General features: G+C 44.8%; 1 protein-coding gene and 1 long non-coding RNA gene across 2 annotated transcripts in view; one reads left to right on the top strand and one right to left on the bottom strand.

Moving 5' to 3' along the window:
• LOC135579209 (uncharacterized) overlaps window positions 1-9,766 on the top strand; it is a 23,684-nt gene extending 13,918 nt beyond the window's left edge. Inside the window, exon 2 of the long non-coding RNA XR_010471897.1 lies at window positions 1,729-9,766. This is a non-coding gene — a long non-coding RNA (uncharacterized LOC135579209). The remainder of the gene's footprint in view (window positions 1-1,728) is intronic.
• On the bottom strand, window positions 9,002-15,383 carry LGALSL (galectin like). Its single transcript, XM_065059803.1, has 5 exons — window positions 15,164-15,383; window positions 14,925-14,996; window positions 14,703-14,791; window positions 14,056-14,233; window positions 9,002-11,409 (listed from the first exon to the last, which is right to left on the bottom strand). The coding sequence occupies exons 1-5, from the start codon at window positions 15,194-15,196 to the stop codon at window positions 11,266-11,268; spliced, it is 516 nt and encodes a 171-aa protein (XP_064915875.1). The 5' UTR covers window positions 15,197-15,383; the 3' UTR covers window positions 9,002-11,265.

Genomic DNA, 15,383 nt, shown 5'->3' with positions numbered 1-15,383 from the left:
TTGTGTTTGTGTATACTAGTTACATGTTGCTGTGGAAGTTTTGGCATGCTGATATGTATCTGCATGCCAGCCGTCGCAGCCCATGGCTTCATGGCCGTATATGGAAGTTCACCTGTGAAGGTATTCCATCCAGAACTTCCCTTTGGATCTGTTTGAGGTCTAAACTAAGCAGCTCAGAAGAGGGCACGTGGAGCTGCTACATGTCCGAAATGGGTAGGCAGTCTCTGGCAGTGAAAATTGTCGCCTCCTGTTTGAAACCTGGCTCACATCACTCTGAATGCCTCGAAGGACGTTTCTTACTGCCATGCCTGCTCCAGAACAAGATGTTCCCTGGGGAGTGGTATGCTCTGAGCAGCCAGATCTGGCTGCTCCCTTCCAGCACTGGAGATAGAAGAAGACGGCTTGAACATAAAGGAAGCCACAAAAATTATCTTGGATGCTGGCCAGAGGCAGGTTGGAACAGGCTGAGGTCCGTTTGGTCTGGTGGCATGACTATGTAGATGCAGTGTTTAAATCCCTTGTGGGGAAAGAATGACATGGATGGAGTGATTGCCTGCAGTTAACTAGGGCTGTTCCTGGAGGCCAGGTGTAGGAAAGCTTGAAAGCACACTTTTCAGCATAATTAGAGGCTTTTCTGAAATGAAGATCTAACTTAATATGCAAAGTCTGTACGCTTGGATTTCATGTTGCAGTACACCCCCTGGAGTAGGCCTTTATCTTACATCAGGATGTTAGGCAATATACCACCATTTGCAATTTGCTTTGACTGTGGTGACTGTTAATTCTTATATTGTGGATTCAAGCCATGTGCTAAAATGTTTTAGAAAATTTTCCAGTCTGGTATTTGGTCATTAGGTTAAAAAGGACTATGTACCTTGAAGAAGGTGGTAATAAACATGATGAAAGTGTATAGAAAGCTAAATGACACTAAAAAGGTCGTTTAGGGTCTTCTCTTTATTCATCCACCTATTAAGGGATAAAAGGACATATAATGAAACAGAAGAGTAGTATATTGAAGGCAGACAGGGGAATTTTCTTTGCATGGGGTATATTGCCATTCATGAACAATACCAGCATACATAAACATAACAGGATTCTGAAAATGATTGGGCATTTAATAGCCTCCAATACCAACATATCCTATTGCAGTAATAAACACATAAAATTCAAGACTATTGAAAAGGTTTCAGGCCAATTCTGCTCAAAGAGAATGGAAAGAAAAATCTACCTGGGGCAGGCTATGCTATAGCTGTTTGCCACAGCATCACTTGTGCTGTCCTCCAAAACACATTCCAGTTAGCACAGCCAAAGACTGTCAACTATTTGGACTGCCAGTTTTGTCAAGTGTAATAGTCACCACACTCCTGTGATAGTCTATGTTTATCAGTTTATTTGTACTGGATACAGCAACAGTCTACTGGAAGGTATCTGGCATGCTGACACCTACCTGAATGGCTGCTGAGTGCTTCAAGTGTAGATTAGTTATTCTGCAAGTCAGCCCATATTGTGTTCTACTTAGAGACACTTGGGTTGGCTCTTAGTGGAAAGGTTCAGACTTTGACTGGTCCTGTACATCTCCTGTCTAAATCAGCCCAGTGACAGGACTGTTATTCTGGCTGATATTCTGAAATGGCATCTTCTGCTTTACAAGATGTATAAATGCTTTATGAGACATATAAGTTCCAAGCAGATGCTCCTGGTTACCTCCCAACTGATTTTTCTTTACAGGCAACTTGGCCCTACCAACTGCATGCCCACATCTGAATGGTTTTGTGACCAGCAATAAGCCTTGCACTTCTGCAATCTTGATGAGGTTTAGTGAGCACCTCTGCACCATGCCCCATTGTGCAACACAAGCACCCCTAATTTCATGTGTCACGGAACCAGGTAAGACAGCAGAGAGATGGACACTCTGGCCTGCAAATGCATCATCTCTTCATCCCAGAAAGTGAGATTCTGCTTTTTACCAGCTTCCCTTTCATGCTGGGCACTGTGAGCCCCACAGCTCTCTATGGACACTCTTAGAGGTAAAAACACTGTGGTTGTCAGTTGTTGAACTTCTGAGCTGTTAATTCATGCCCTTCTCTCCTACCCCCAAACAGTGAAATATTTGCTGGCACTGTCCAGGAATTCATCTGTTGGTGTTTTAATATGCAGATGTATGATCATCCAGTTGCTACAATTACACTGTGGGAATCTTGTTTCTAAAAATACACCACTCTACTGCTTTCCAACGCTAGCATGAGATAATGTATCGTGTTCCCTAGTTGCCAGTGACACACAGGATGAAGGTAATCAATACAGCTGGTAATATGTAAAGACAGCAACTATTCTAGTTACAACTGATTTCCCTTTCTCTTAAAAACATCATCTTCAAGCATGAGTTATCACAGCTTCAGCTGTACAATGCATTAAAACTATCGTGTGCTTCCCTTTGCTAAATAGAATCCTGTTATTTTGCCTGAGAGCATCTTCTGAATAGCTGAAAGAGGTTAGGTTTATTATGAGAACCTTAAACCAGCTGATACTCCATCAGGTGCTCAGTTGCTGTCAATTCACTGAAATCAAGAGAGATCTGCCTGTTTGCATCCCTCAGGATGTGATTGCTGTATTTTATCTAGGGAAGTGTGTGTGCACATTGTCTTTTGAATTCAAGGTCCAGCAAACAACTCTCTGCTAAGAAACATTGTCTTCCATGTTCCAGCTTCTCTTCTGCATTATTTAAATTGCAGGTGAAAGCACTGTGAGTCAGTAGAGGCTGTAAAAATTGACAAAATGCCCTTCATTTTTTACTATTGAAAGAGTAATATTTTGAAGGATATTGCATTAGAAATAGCCCCTCTGATCCCAGAGGAGTTACTCGGTCCATAGCATGACTTAATCTTACTGCTGGCCCAAAATAACTTGTTTGCCTGGTGAGCAAAGGAGAGGAATTGAACTACAATGTTGTAGCCAAAAGTCATGGTGATGAGCCATTAAGTGTGTGCAAACCAGTATATTTCAAATTACAGCACCGATTGCTGAGAAACTGTTGCTGCATCGCTTGTTCTTCCCTCTCTCTGCCAACAGAATAACAACAGTAACACTAGAAATGGCAATGAGCATTCATGATTTAACACAAATTGTAAAGTTCGTCAGTGCTTTGAAGTTTTTCACCGAGTGATGCTTAATAAAGTACACCTTGGTTGGTGTCTGTAGAGGACACATAAAGCTCTGGAGCCACAGGAGAATTACTCTGGCTGTGGGGTGTCCAGCAATGTCTCTCTCTTGTGCAGAGGACCGGCCACCCCTGAGAAAAGGTGGTGGAGATGGAGGGGAATGGATGTGAAAGCTGTGTTCTGCACACACGCCATAATCCAGACCTGCTCCCTGCTTTGCCCCTCAAAGTCTGTTTTGTAGCCAGGCTAGCTCATTGTACCTTTCTTACAAAAATGGGGTGTAAAAGGAGCACCACTATGCTTGTTGCTGTCTTTATGCTTTTAAATTAAAATATTTCCTTTTCCCCTGGAGATTGTAGTGAGTCTGTTTTTTCCCCAAGAATGTTTCTTCTACCCAAAGCCATATTCTGCCTTTAGTTCTGGTCTGGATCTCCTCTAGACAGTGATTATCTTTCCCATTGAACAGAAAATTTCTTAGAGAGCAGCCAGGAAAGAATCCTCTTTGCCTCTTCAAGCATGCAGTGCCGGAGCTGCTACTGTAGCTTGTCATACATTACACTACTGTCAGCCCTGGCTTTGCTCCCATTACAAGGGTTTTTGGAGCCAGACAAAGGCAAAGCCACTGAGCAGTCTCTGAAATCTCCAGTATCCCCATCAGTGCTTGGTGAAGGCTGCTCCACAGCATGGAGCTCTGCCTCTGCTCCATCGGTATTGGCCCATGGCCTCTGGGCACCAAGGGAGCATGGCTCTCTGCTGCTGTATCAGATTGCCTAGTGCTGAAATCCTCTTTTCTCTGCTGTTGAGATTTACTGTTCAGCTTCAGTGAAGCTTTTCTAATTAACCGGGCTTTTATTGCTACCTCTTAGAGAGCAAGGAAGCCCTGTTCTGCAAAGCAGGAGTCAGCGTAGCTCTGTTTTGCTGTCGCTTCTGACCGCTGAGGGAGACTTCCAGGTCTCCTGCCAGGAGGAGAGCTGCTGAAAGACACCTCCTTCTCAGGGTCTTTCACAGAACAACCCCCTCCAGCATCACAGCCTTGGTCTAGCAAGGCACCAGTGTGGAAACTAAAGCCTCAAAACCTGATGGAGAGATTTCAACCCGGGATGAGAAATGTGTAACCTTTGGCAAGCACTGGAGCCGATGTGACATTTTGGAGCCAGCCTCTATTCTTAGAAGCATGCTGAAAGTCATAATTTAAAAATAAGATCCAGCTCAGTGCTAGCAAAGAGTCGTATTCATGGTATTCCTGTGAGTAAATCCCTCAACATGAATTGGCTTGACTTCAAGCTCAGAAACACTCCACTGAAATAAGGCCCAGCTGTGAGGCATCCGTAGCGCTGATCTTAATGGCAGAGAAGTGGCACTTGCCACATCAGGTGCTCCCAGTGGAGTGGGCAACCCCTTATCCTCCTTTCCCCCAAAACTCCTACCTGTGGTTTGCTTAGTATTACACGTCAAACAAGAGCTTTTCAAGGGCCTCTGCAGGAGTTGCCACAAGCAAGTGGTAAAATTTGATGTATATATTCCCCCTTTTGAAAATCCCCCAAGGCACTTATGCAGCTGCTGTTCTGCTATCTCATGGGGACTAAATGCTGCCCTTACACCATTCACTGCCATTTCTGGTTTGCATCCGGGCTACCTAGTGCTGTGTTTTAACTCTGAATCTTTAGCTGCCCCTTTTTAAGGTCACGTGTTGTAAACAAAGGGCCAATTTCAGGCTGGCTTTGAGCAGGGATGGATACAGATCCTGGCTGATGGGTTAGACCTTGGATGAACTGCGTGGGGAGCATCTGATTCATAGTCAATTTATCAGGAGAAAAACCACAGAACTAGCTGTATTCAAATCCTCTTTGGATTTTGAGGTTTCCCTCAGAAACCTCACTAATTTTTTACAGCCACAACTGGATGTAGGGCATACTCCTTTCCCATTTGGGTCATTCAGAATTTTCCCGATAGCTTTAACTGGAAGAAACCGAGACCTTCAAGTTTCCTCTTCTACTTACTCAGGTCAGTGTGAACTTTAGTTCAGTTCGTGCCAACAAATAAAACACTGGATCTCATAATAACATGTCTCTGGAGCCGATCTGGTGGTTTTACTCACCACGTAACCCTCAGCCACTAATCCAGTCCCACCGGAGCGAACGGAAGCGCACGTGTGAGTTACGCTGCTGACGGGCTGTTTTATCCTATGCAAAAGCAATCAGCAATCTGTGTCTCATGGGCTGGCCGTAAGGTCTGAGTCGTGCCTGTTAACTTCTGATGTCAGCAGGAGTCTCGCATGAGTAAGCAAGATAATCTTTCCTCTGAGGGAGCTGATTGTTACGTATAGTGCATTTAAACTGTAAAAGTTTTACACAAGCCGCTACTAAAGCTGCGCATCTCATTCTAAAGTTTCACACTACAGTTTTATGAGGGAAACAGCAACAGCTGAAAAACAGTCAGAAGATAAAGGAAGCCAGAAGTTAAAGGAGTCAAGAGGGTGTGTAATGAGCGTTAATAATTCAGATAAAAGACAGAACAACCTATGTGAGGATTTCCTGTTTTATTATTATTAAAAGTTCATTATGAAATTGGCACAACACATAAAAATAGATCTGTGGTGAATGATACATATTACTATTATTGCCCAGTCCTTTTGTGCACAACCACACTTTTTAAAATCAGAAGGTAATTAATATAAGACATTTCATCAGCTGTGAAACCAGTGTTACTGCAGCAGAGAGAGGCTGTGCTTTCTGTTGACTCTGTCAAATGGATATTGCAGACAGAAATAGTCCTCTATTCATACTTAAAAATAAACTCAGTTTTAGAGTATGCCCCAGCTGAAAATAACTGGAGAGGGAGAGCTAGAAATACACCTTTTCTTATGGACCTATTTCCATGAAAGTTAAAGAGATTTCCACGGATTTTAGAAGCAGCAGGATATAGTTATTTGTTGATGGGCAGATGGAGAGGCCTAGCAACAGAAGCTAGGGAGGACCTGTGGCAAAGTACATGCTTATTAGTTTAATTTTGCATATGCTGCTGAACTCCTTGTTGTAGTAATTGTGTATGTTCACAACAGCAGTGATTGTTGGGAGGAGCTGTGAGGGTGTATCAAAGCCAGATAAAGAGTCTGCAGCTCATTTTTTCTCCCTGTTTGTGTTGACCTTGGTTCTAATCCCACACACCATTCAGTGCAAAGTGACTTTTACCTGTATGCTTTCTGATCCACGTGAGAAAATCGGAATAATACCCATGGTTACAAAAAAATCTCACCAGGTCACTAACTGGTCCCAGACTCACACAGCTTGTCTGTGCTTATCACAGTGAGCATTCAGAGCTGCCCTCAGCCTGACTCTTGCTCCTCACACTGTCGTATCAGCTCAGGGGTGCCGGGAGGTTGCTTAATGCTGCCACTAACTGGCTTAGCAGAACTGTGGTTCTGCAGTTTTCTGCATGGAAAGGTCACTGTACCCAGCCTCAGAGTGGAAACCAGCGCTGTGGATTTCTGTGGGGAGCACATCTTGTGGATGGGAGGCAAGATGAGCCCCACATCAGATACACTGCTTGAATATCTCTGGGGAAAATAATACCTTAGCGGCATGGCAACTCCTAAATTTTCATACTATTTATTTGGGAGCCTCTTTTAAAGAAGGCGAGTAGGAACATGAACCAGCTCATGCCTTTCAAACTTGTAAGCAGTGCTGGTTTTTTGCTGCGTGTCCTGCTATGGGGTTGGAGAAGGTGGCAGCTAACAATGTGGCAAATGCCCATCCCTGGGTCACGAATCAACACGGCCTGTGCTCTTGGCTGGCTCTGAAATGCCCACTAACCTCCCTCTGAACTCGTGCTCCATTAGGACTAAAACACACGGTGGCTACTCTGTTCTTGTTTCCTCCACAGCGAATAGTTTTAAATCCTGGAAGATAAAAAAATCTCAGTGCTGCTCCCTTACATTAAAATCTCAGGGTTTCAGCCTCAGCCTCACAGCAGGAGAAAGGCAGGGGTGGAAAGCTGGCACAGCAGAACGGTGAATCAGGCTCTCTCTTTGGTTTTCAGGATGTTTACTCAAAACAGCCCTTGAGAAAGATGCTATGCCTCAAGCAGATGTCACATTCAACCGGTTTAGCAATATTACGCCTATTTTTTCTCAAGCTAGGCAAGGAGGGAAGGGAGAATATAATATATGTTAGTGCAAGTTCACATAGACAACATATGAATATTTAGTACAAAATGTTCTTTCAAGGTGGGGCAAACATTTCTAATTGTGTCACTAAAAAGAAGGTATTTTGTAACATTTTTAACAACTTGGCTGTGAAAAAGCATTTAGGTGAAATATGTTTAGACACAGACTACCTCACATGATACTGAAGTATTTTAAGGCTCTTTCTGAGTAGGCAATAACCACTTTTTTTTTGCGTGTATGTTTTTTTAAATTAAATCAGCTTTATCACAGCCAATTCCAAACATAACAAAATAATTACTAAATAATTTGGTCTTTTATTTTTTTTTTCCTCTTTGGAAAAAATAAAGCTATGCTGAGTGATTCCACTCCACATGGGTTTTACCCATTCAAGGCTTCTTTCATTTCAGAATTAATTTCCTCATTCACAGGAAACCACGGAAATATTCAGCTAATAAATTCTAGCATAAGATTTCAAAAGTTGATTCACATGCTCAGTCCTGAAGAATTGCAGCTTCCAAGAAGCTCACAGACTGCGTGTCCCTACTGAAAGCCATTTTGAAAACCTGGTCCAATGTGGAAACAGCCTTATTTCGGGTCTAGTAGGGCTTATACTGAAAATTAAGATCTGGATAATCTCTAAATTGTGGAGACCAAATATAAATTTTGGAGCACAGTCTCTCATCTTAAGCATTTGGATTTGGCTGAAAGTCCAACCGAACAGAAACATTTAAGGCCTCGGTTTTCTCTGACTTACACTGGACACAGAAGTGTTCGGTGGTTGCTTCTGAACGTGACCAGTCAACATAAGCTCAGCACCTGTGGAACAGCCCTTGGTTACACAGACATCATCCTTCTTTTGCCTGCTGTAGCCTGGTACTGCCCAAGAGCAACAGAAAAACACAAAGCCTTCCAAACTGGTGTTAGACAAATGTGGAAGCCATAACTGTGACTTTCTGCCCTTTCCCGAGCTCTCAGCCAAACCACAACCCATAAGAAGTGGGTTCACAGCCCTTATTGCCTCGAAGCCCAGCTCCGAAACCACAACAGTGCAGAATCAGGTGGTGGGTGCCGCGGCTGGTGAAGTTATGCAAAGGCAAAACCAGAACCAGGTTCAAAAAGGCATTTTCCCGAGACAGAAGGCGCAGGAACACATGGGAGTGCCCAGCGCAGCGGGTGGGAACTGAGGCAGGATCGCTGGGCTCTCACTCCTGACAGAGACGCCGCCGACACAGTGGGGCATCGAGTTCATCTGTGGCGTAGGAACGGGGCTGTGCTGAGCCTGAGCAGGACAGCAGAAGTCTAAGAGCTGTGCTAACCTTCCAGGAATCCCAGCTCAAAATGCAAGTCAGCCTAATTGCTTTTTCTGGGCATCAGTAAAGGCATGGATGGGAAATCTCTACTGGTGTGCTATCAGCGAGATCCCTTTTGGTTTTGTGCTACTGTAGGGTCACGGTGCTACTTAACTCTCTCCAGCCTCATGTTTCTGGCCCACTGGGCTAGCAGGACAGCCTCAGGCAACGGCACTGCCTCAGCACACCTGGTTTTACACATCTAATTGGAAAAAGTGCCAGGCAGGGAGGGTGCTAAATATCTCTCCAAACAGAATTCATCTTCTCCCTGCATCTGCTTTGGAATCATAGAGCACTTCCAAGCTGGAGAAAAATCCAAACACCTCATGTAGAAGCACCTTTCCCTTGGATTTTTATTATCATCATAATTTTTAAGAATATATTTTGTACCGAAACACTGTCAGCATCCTTTATACAATGGAAAATGACACAGTCATCATGTATCATGTAAAAGAGTAAAAACAGAGCAAGACAGGAACATTTCATATCAAGATTCAATCTGGAATACAAATAGAATCTGATGTGAAACTTAAAAGCCACACACCAGATAAAAAGATCATCTGGGAAACAATAGATTCTCTCTTAATTTGGAAAAAGGAGGAAAAGTCAGGGAATGTCAATGTTAAGGCTAAAAATTCCATTTTTAACTTGTATTTTATAGGTAGGCAGCTTGATTCTTAACTTCTCTGCAGCAGCAGCAACATCCTCCTGGCTTTACAAAGAGATTTGCACTTGCATGAAATAAGAATCAGGCTTTTATGTTCGGAGGACTCTGATTGACCTCAACAGGCTTTGGACTAGAGCCACAGTTGGAATTTCAGCTTGCAGTCTAAGGCTTCTTAACTGCAGGCCAAATTAGCGCAAAATGAGGCTTTGCAACTGGCATTCTACCCTTAACTTTGGATATTCCAGTTCTGGTTGCTTTGAACCACAGCTTTATTGCAGGTTTAACATAGTTCAGTTTGTGAGATTCTTCTCTCTTTTTTTTTTTAATACTGTGCTACAAAGGATGTTTTTGTATTCTGTGTCTTACAAAGTCCCTATATTACATGTTTTCAAGATTGCCTAAATACATGTTTATATCATGATTATAACTACTCAGAAAGACCTGCTATAGTCTATTGTGAGCAGCCAAGGAAAAAAGTGTATTTAGTCTTGAAGAAGTCAAGAAAAGTGGCTGTGTTCATTTATAGTGTAGCGCAATGACTGTGTTTATACAGATAGAACTACTATTTAAAAAGCTACTTGAAAAGTTATTATTCATGTGCAGTAGCTGATTTTCAAGCACTAATAACTTGGCTGTCTAGACAAGTTTTAATTGTCATATCAAAGGCCGAATAGGTTCTCAAACAAGTGCAAAAAATCTCCAATCTCCCTTGAAAGAGGCGGGTTCTCTTTCTGAACTAAGAGACTGACAAATTTAACTTTTTCTCAGGTTATAAAAGCACAGTTAAACCTAAAAGTTTGCTGTTTAAAGTTCATTTTAAAATGAATCGACTGTAACTCAAACCTATCCTGTGCAGCAAAGTTAGTAAGCCCTGAAAAACAGTTCCTAGTGAATATGCAAAGATTTCCCCACCCGCACCAACTACCATGCCCACATTTTCCCAGGGCCTAGAGGGCTACATTAGAATTTAACTAAATGTTTGATAGGAAACATGATTTTTCAAGAACAATATATAAAGTTTACCCAAAGAACCTAAGACATTTTGTACATTCAAAATGTTTACACTTTGCTGTTCTTAGCCCATAAGATTGTTCATTTTTACTAATACATACAATGAGTATAAATAAATAAACTACAGATAAGCTTTAAAAATTGTATTAACAATACATTGTGCAAAAACTCGTAACAATCTACATTCTATGTAAATACCCTGACTAAAACATACAGGCTGTGTCCTCACACCCTCATTCTGTTTTTGCACAGTCCTTGGGCCAAATCAGCGGCTAGCAGCAATCAGCAAAATTCCATTGCAAGCCATGGATGTAATGCTGATTTACACCAGCAGAAGAGCTGGCCCCTGGTGTGTGCAAAAACCCCATAGAAATCAGTGGAAATTGTGCTTGACTAAGGACTAGACAGTTTGATTGTACCCCATTGAAGTGTGTGGGAGTTTTGCCGTTGATTTCCATGGAACCAGGCTCAGGCCCTGGGTAAGGACGTCAGCACGTGGCCCTGTGTTGTGCTACACTACTCCACTTCAGTGCAGAAACTATATTTGCAAAAGAAAAAGTCTTTTTTGTTGTTGTTGTCACTGCTGATCAGTAACGGGTTTTAGCGGTGCATTTCAGAAATTGCCTTTCTGTGAGTTTTGAGACAAGACTGCAAGTCTTTCTGAATCCATTCCAATTTGATTATCCAGCACAGGTGGGCTATTTTGACGCAAGAAAAATGTCTCAATGTCTATTAACCAACTATGTTCTTCATTAGGATAAACAACAGCCCGGTTCATCGGCACAGGAGTGAAGAACTGCATGCGGTAAAGGAACAGGGCAGCCTTCCTACCATAGCTGTGTCCTGAGCTGGCTGTCACTTCTCCAAATGGACGATGGCACCTGAGCCGGTTTGGAATTTGCAGTCCCAACAGGCTCAGCCAAGTTTTGTAAGCTGAAGATCTCCATTTATCTTTATCGTGTCAATTGCTGACAGTGTTTCAATACGATGGTAAAAATCAAAGAGCTGATGTCCATCCACAAATATTCTAAACCGGGGATGCTCGCAAAGTATCTCAACCTGTAAAAATAAAATGATGAAGCACGTGTAACTGCAAAGTCATTTCACAGAATACAGAGAGCACTCCATTAGCCTTCAAGTAGTGTTGGTGGGGTTACACATTTTGTTACTTATGTGCCACGTAACAGCCAGGGCTGAGAGGAGTTTGCCCCCATGACACCAGTTACACTATGATGGATCTGCTCTTACTTCACAGGGATGTTAACTCAATCTCGCATTGTCGTGGCAGGACTCTGGAACCCAGTCCCACTGGCATCACAGAGGTTTTGCCTCTTGGAATTACGCCAGAAACAGACTCAAACTGCTAATTAGAAGGGGAAGAAATTGTATCTCCAACGCAAATACTGCATTCCTTGCTACAGAATATTTTGCTGCAGAATGAGGAGGCAGTTCCCTCTGCAATGCTTTCCACACTGCCATTAAGGAAGGGAGCAAACACAAGAGGAGGGATCAGTTTGCCCTCCCCTCCCACACATACAGAGCTGCTGCAACACTAAAAGCCTTCACTGCTGTGGCTGCAGACAGCCCAGGACTCCCTGCTGGACTGGACTCCATACCGGGGCTGCAGCAAGGGAAACGCAGTGCAGGATGTCCTGAATTCAGCTAGACGGTTCGCATGAGGCACAGACAGGATCAGGGAGGGACACAGCTCAGCCCTCCTCCTACAGCCCTACAGAAATGCTCTGGAAAAGCAACAAAGCCTGGAGCTGAACAGGCTTGGACAGGTCAGGAGATTCCTGATGTTAGGGGTGGCTTGAGAGGGTGCTCTGTAGTTAAACTTAGCTGGAGCTGCCCTGGCAGGAAGCAGAGATACAAGGGCACAGAACGTGGGCTTATTGTGCAAGCCCTCAGAGACCTCCAGGTCCAGACAGGCTAAGAAGAAAATCTGCGGGGAAGCCACGTATAAATCTTGGGTCATTTCAAGAGGCTGGTAGTCTGGAGTGAAGTGCGGCTTCCAGGCACTTGACTCTGCTGCTATTACAGTGTATAAAAAATGGGAACGGGGCCAGTAATAAACTCAGTGAGCCAAGGCCCGACTGACTTCAGGCACATTACGGTGGGAGAAGGGCCAGCAGACAGCCCAGGAGAGATTAAGCTCCTGGGGACCCGGTAGCGTCCCACGTAACAGAGAAGCACCCATGCTGCCACGTAGCTCCTGTGTCACTGCGGCAGGTGCATCCAGCCTTAGGCGTTGTTATGTAAAAGATATGGTTAGCCTCAACGCTGCTTACGATCCATTTTTTCTGATCACCCTGGGCCACACCAGAGCAATAATAGGACTGGATCACAAGTAATTGGCAAGAACACTTAATAGTCTAATTTATTCACTACAAGGGAGACCATCAAAGGTACAAAAGTCATTTAGGAGCCTAAATTCCATTAGTGCATTTGGGGGAAAAAAAAAAAAGGAAAAAATAAAAAGAACAACAACTCCCTTCCTACAGTATCTCATGCCAAACATGCAACATTGCTGTCCTCCCATGTCAACTGTCATTAATGGGACACCCACAAAACATGCTCTGGGTAATTTGTCTGGCTTGTCTGAAGGCCCAGCCACCACCCACTGCAGCAGGTATTATAACACTCTCAGCCAGAGCAGGACCAACCCTCCAAGCCCTTTCAAGTGCATTTCCCACATGCACCAAAGGGTGTTGCCAGTTCCGACGGGAGAGTTTGTAGAAGCAAGTAGAGCGCAACCAATTCACAGCAAAACCAGTCATAAACACCCTCTGAAAGCTCAAGCATCTGGGGAGACAGCTTTTGGGGCTGGGGGAGATTATTTTGGGGCAAGAAGGATTAGGAGAGTTTGGCAGCTGGTCAGAGCATTGGCATTTAGCAGAGGGGCCAGTGAGGTTTCACAAGAGGGGAGGAGGGTTTTCTGGGTCAGCAGCATGAAAAAGGCATGCAGCCTTTTTTCCTCAGTGTACTGAAGCTGCTGAGAGAGAGGCAGCCCTCTGCAGCTGCATACTTTGTTAGTCCTGATTTGCAAAGACGTCTTCATATAACTGTAAACACTACAGATGGGAATATGGTTCTAGGTCAATCCAGTTCAGCCTTTGCATCACAGCATTTCCACGTACACCATTTTCAAGGGACTACGGACTTAAATGTGACAGGAGATTTAATGCCAGGGTTCAGAAAAGAATACCCCCATTGCTTAGCTGTTTAATCTGCTAACACGAAGAGCTACGGTCAACCCCTGGAGACAAAGGATGAACAAGATCCTTATTAGCTGCACTAAATTGCAAACACTATGTCCATTTAAAAAAACATCAAAACATACAGCATTCCCACAGAGTATTTACATTCTCCAGTAATAACTTGTAATGCAGTAATAACATAGAGGTACTTCTTAATTTATAGCTGTAAAACTAAGCTCAGGAAGTGCATCACACAGTATTACAGCCTCCAACTTGTCATCATAGCACCCCGGTGAGGTGTCCACAGCCCCATCTGAACTGCCTGCAGTTGCACAAAGCAGCGGAATCTCCACGCAACTTCTTATCAATCTGGCAACCGGTGTGTCAGCCGGAGAAGCGCGGGCTACACTGTGATTTCTCAAGAGGCAAGTTGGGTTCTGCTGCAACTCTGATTGTATTACTCTTTATCAGATATGGCGCGTGCCGCTGTCATCCTGGTACTCACCCTAAAAGGCTGGTCCGGTATAAATGGAAAGTAAGGAATAGACGATTGCTCTTCCCCCCATTCTCCAGCTACACAAGAGTTTCTGATGAACTGTCTGTCTGTAAACACAGCTTTCAGTTCAATAGCTACATCCGCAGGAGGATCTTCTGACTCCCCGCAAGTCAGACTGATGCCAAAGCTGCAACATAAACAGAACAGCTCTCACTCAGCCAGAAACAAGCAAATAAGCCCCAGATGCCACTGGTCTCATTTCTCAGCTTATTAAAGCCATTGATGGTCTAGCCGCACCAGGAGTGACAGCTCAGCTCATTCAGGGAGTGCTCCAAAAGCACAGCAGGGACAAGAACATGGTTAAAGCATATATATGTGTGTGTGTGCATGTGCATATATGTGTGTATATATATATATGTACATATATATATATGCTCCTTTACTCCCAAGGGAAATGCTGGGAAACAGGATCCCTTAAAGAAATGCCCCCTCTATGGGTCAAAGGAGAAATCAGCACGCTATATTTAAAATGATAAAAATAATCCCTTTCCAGAAAGCAGGGATCCGTGTGTGTGTATGTGTGTGTGTGGCCTCGGCCCCCCCGCCCCTCCCCATGCCCAGCATCCCCAGGGCGGGCAGCCCTGCCCGGGTGTTACCTCTCGGGGTTCAGGTCCACTATGCCCATAACTAAGATCTTCTTTCCCGGCCTCATTCCTCCTTTGATGTGCCCACAGAAGGGGACGATCTGGAAAGGACAGGGGGGGGTTGGCGAGGGTCAACTCGGCATCAGTTGCGCAGCCGGGGAGAGGGGGGAGAAGGGGTTAAAAAAAAAAAAATAAACACACCGCCGCCCAAACCCCAAAAAAAAGGTGATTTACCAGGCGAGGAAAGTACACATCTGCTTGCACCGGGGATCCCAGGGAGTTGTTTAAATGCCCGTCCTCTATTTTCTGCAGGTAAAAGAGCAGAGCGCTGAAGCAGGGGCAGCCGGGGCCGCTCCCCCCCCGCTCGCAGGTGCCCGTCGCGGGTCCTGCGCTGCCCTGCCCGCCACCCCCGCCCCAGCCCCAGCCCCAGCCCCGGCCCGGAGACCCGGGGAGGGGGCACAGCAGCCACTCACCGGCGCGTCCCGCTCGGCCACGGTCCCCGCCATCTTGTGGAAGCAGCGGCGGCGGCGCTGGGGACGGGGCGGGGGAGAGGGAGGGAGGAGGAAAGGAGGGGGCCGTGCGGCAGCCGCGGCGGCTGAGGGGCAGCGGCGGAGCCGGTGCGGGAGCGGAGCCGGTGCAGAAGTAGGAAGGCGAGGGGAGGAGTAGGAGGAGGAAGGGGAGGAGGAGGAGGAG

Source organism: Columba livia, chromosome 3 (assembly GCF_036013475.1).
Source record: "Columba livia isolate bColLiv1 breed racing homer chromosome 3, bColLiv1.pat.W.v2, whole genome shotgun sequence".
Classification (NCBI taxonomy): Eukaryota; Metazoa; Chordata; class Aves; order Columbiformes; family Columbidae; genus Columba; species Columba livia.
The sequence above is the reverse complement of the archived record's forward strand: the minus strand, read 5'-3'. Positions and strand labels throughout refer to the sequence as shown.

Coding starts and splice junctions, on each gene's coding strand:
- LGALSL (XM_065059803.1), bottom strand. CDS start 15,196: ATGGCGGGGACCGTGGCCGAGCGGGACGCGCCG. Junction 14,997..15,163: donor TGGCCGAGCGGGACGCGCCG/GTGAGTGGCTGC, acceptor TTTTACCTGCAG/AAAATAGAGGACGGGCATTT. Junction 14,234..14,702: donor GTGGACCTGAACCCCGAGAG/GTAACACCCGGG, acceptor TTTATGTTGCAG/CTTTGGCATCAGTCTGACTT.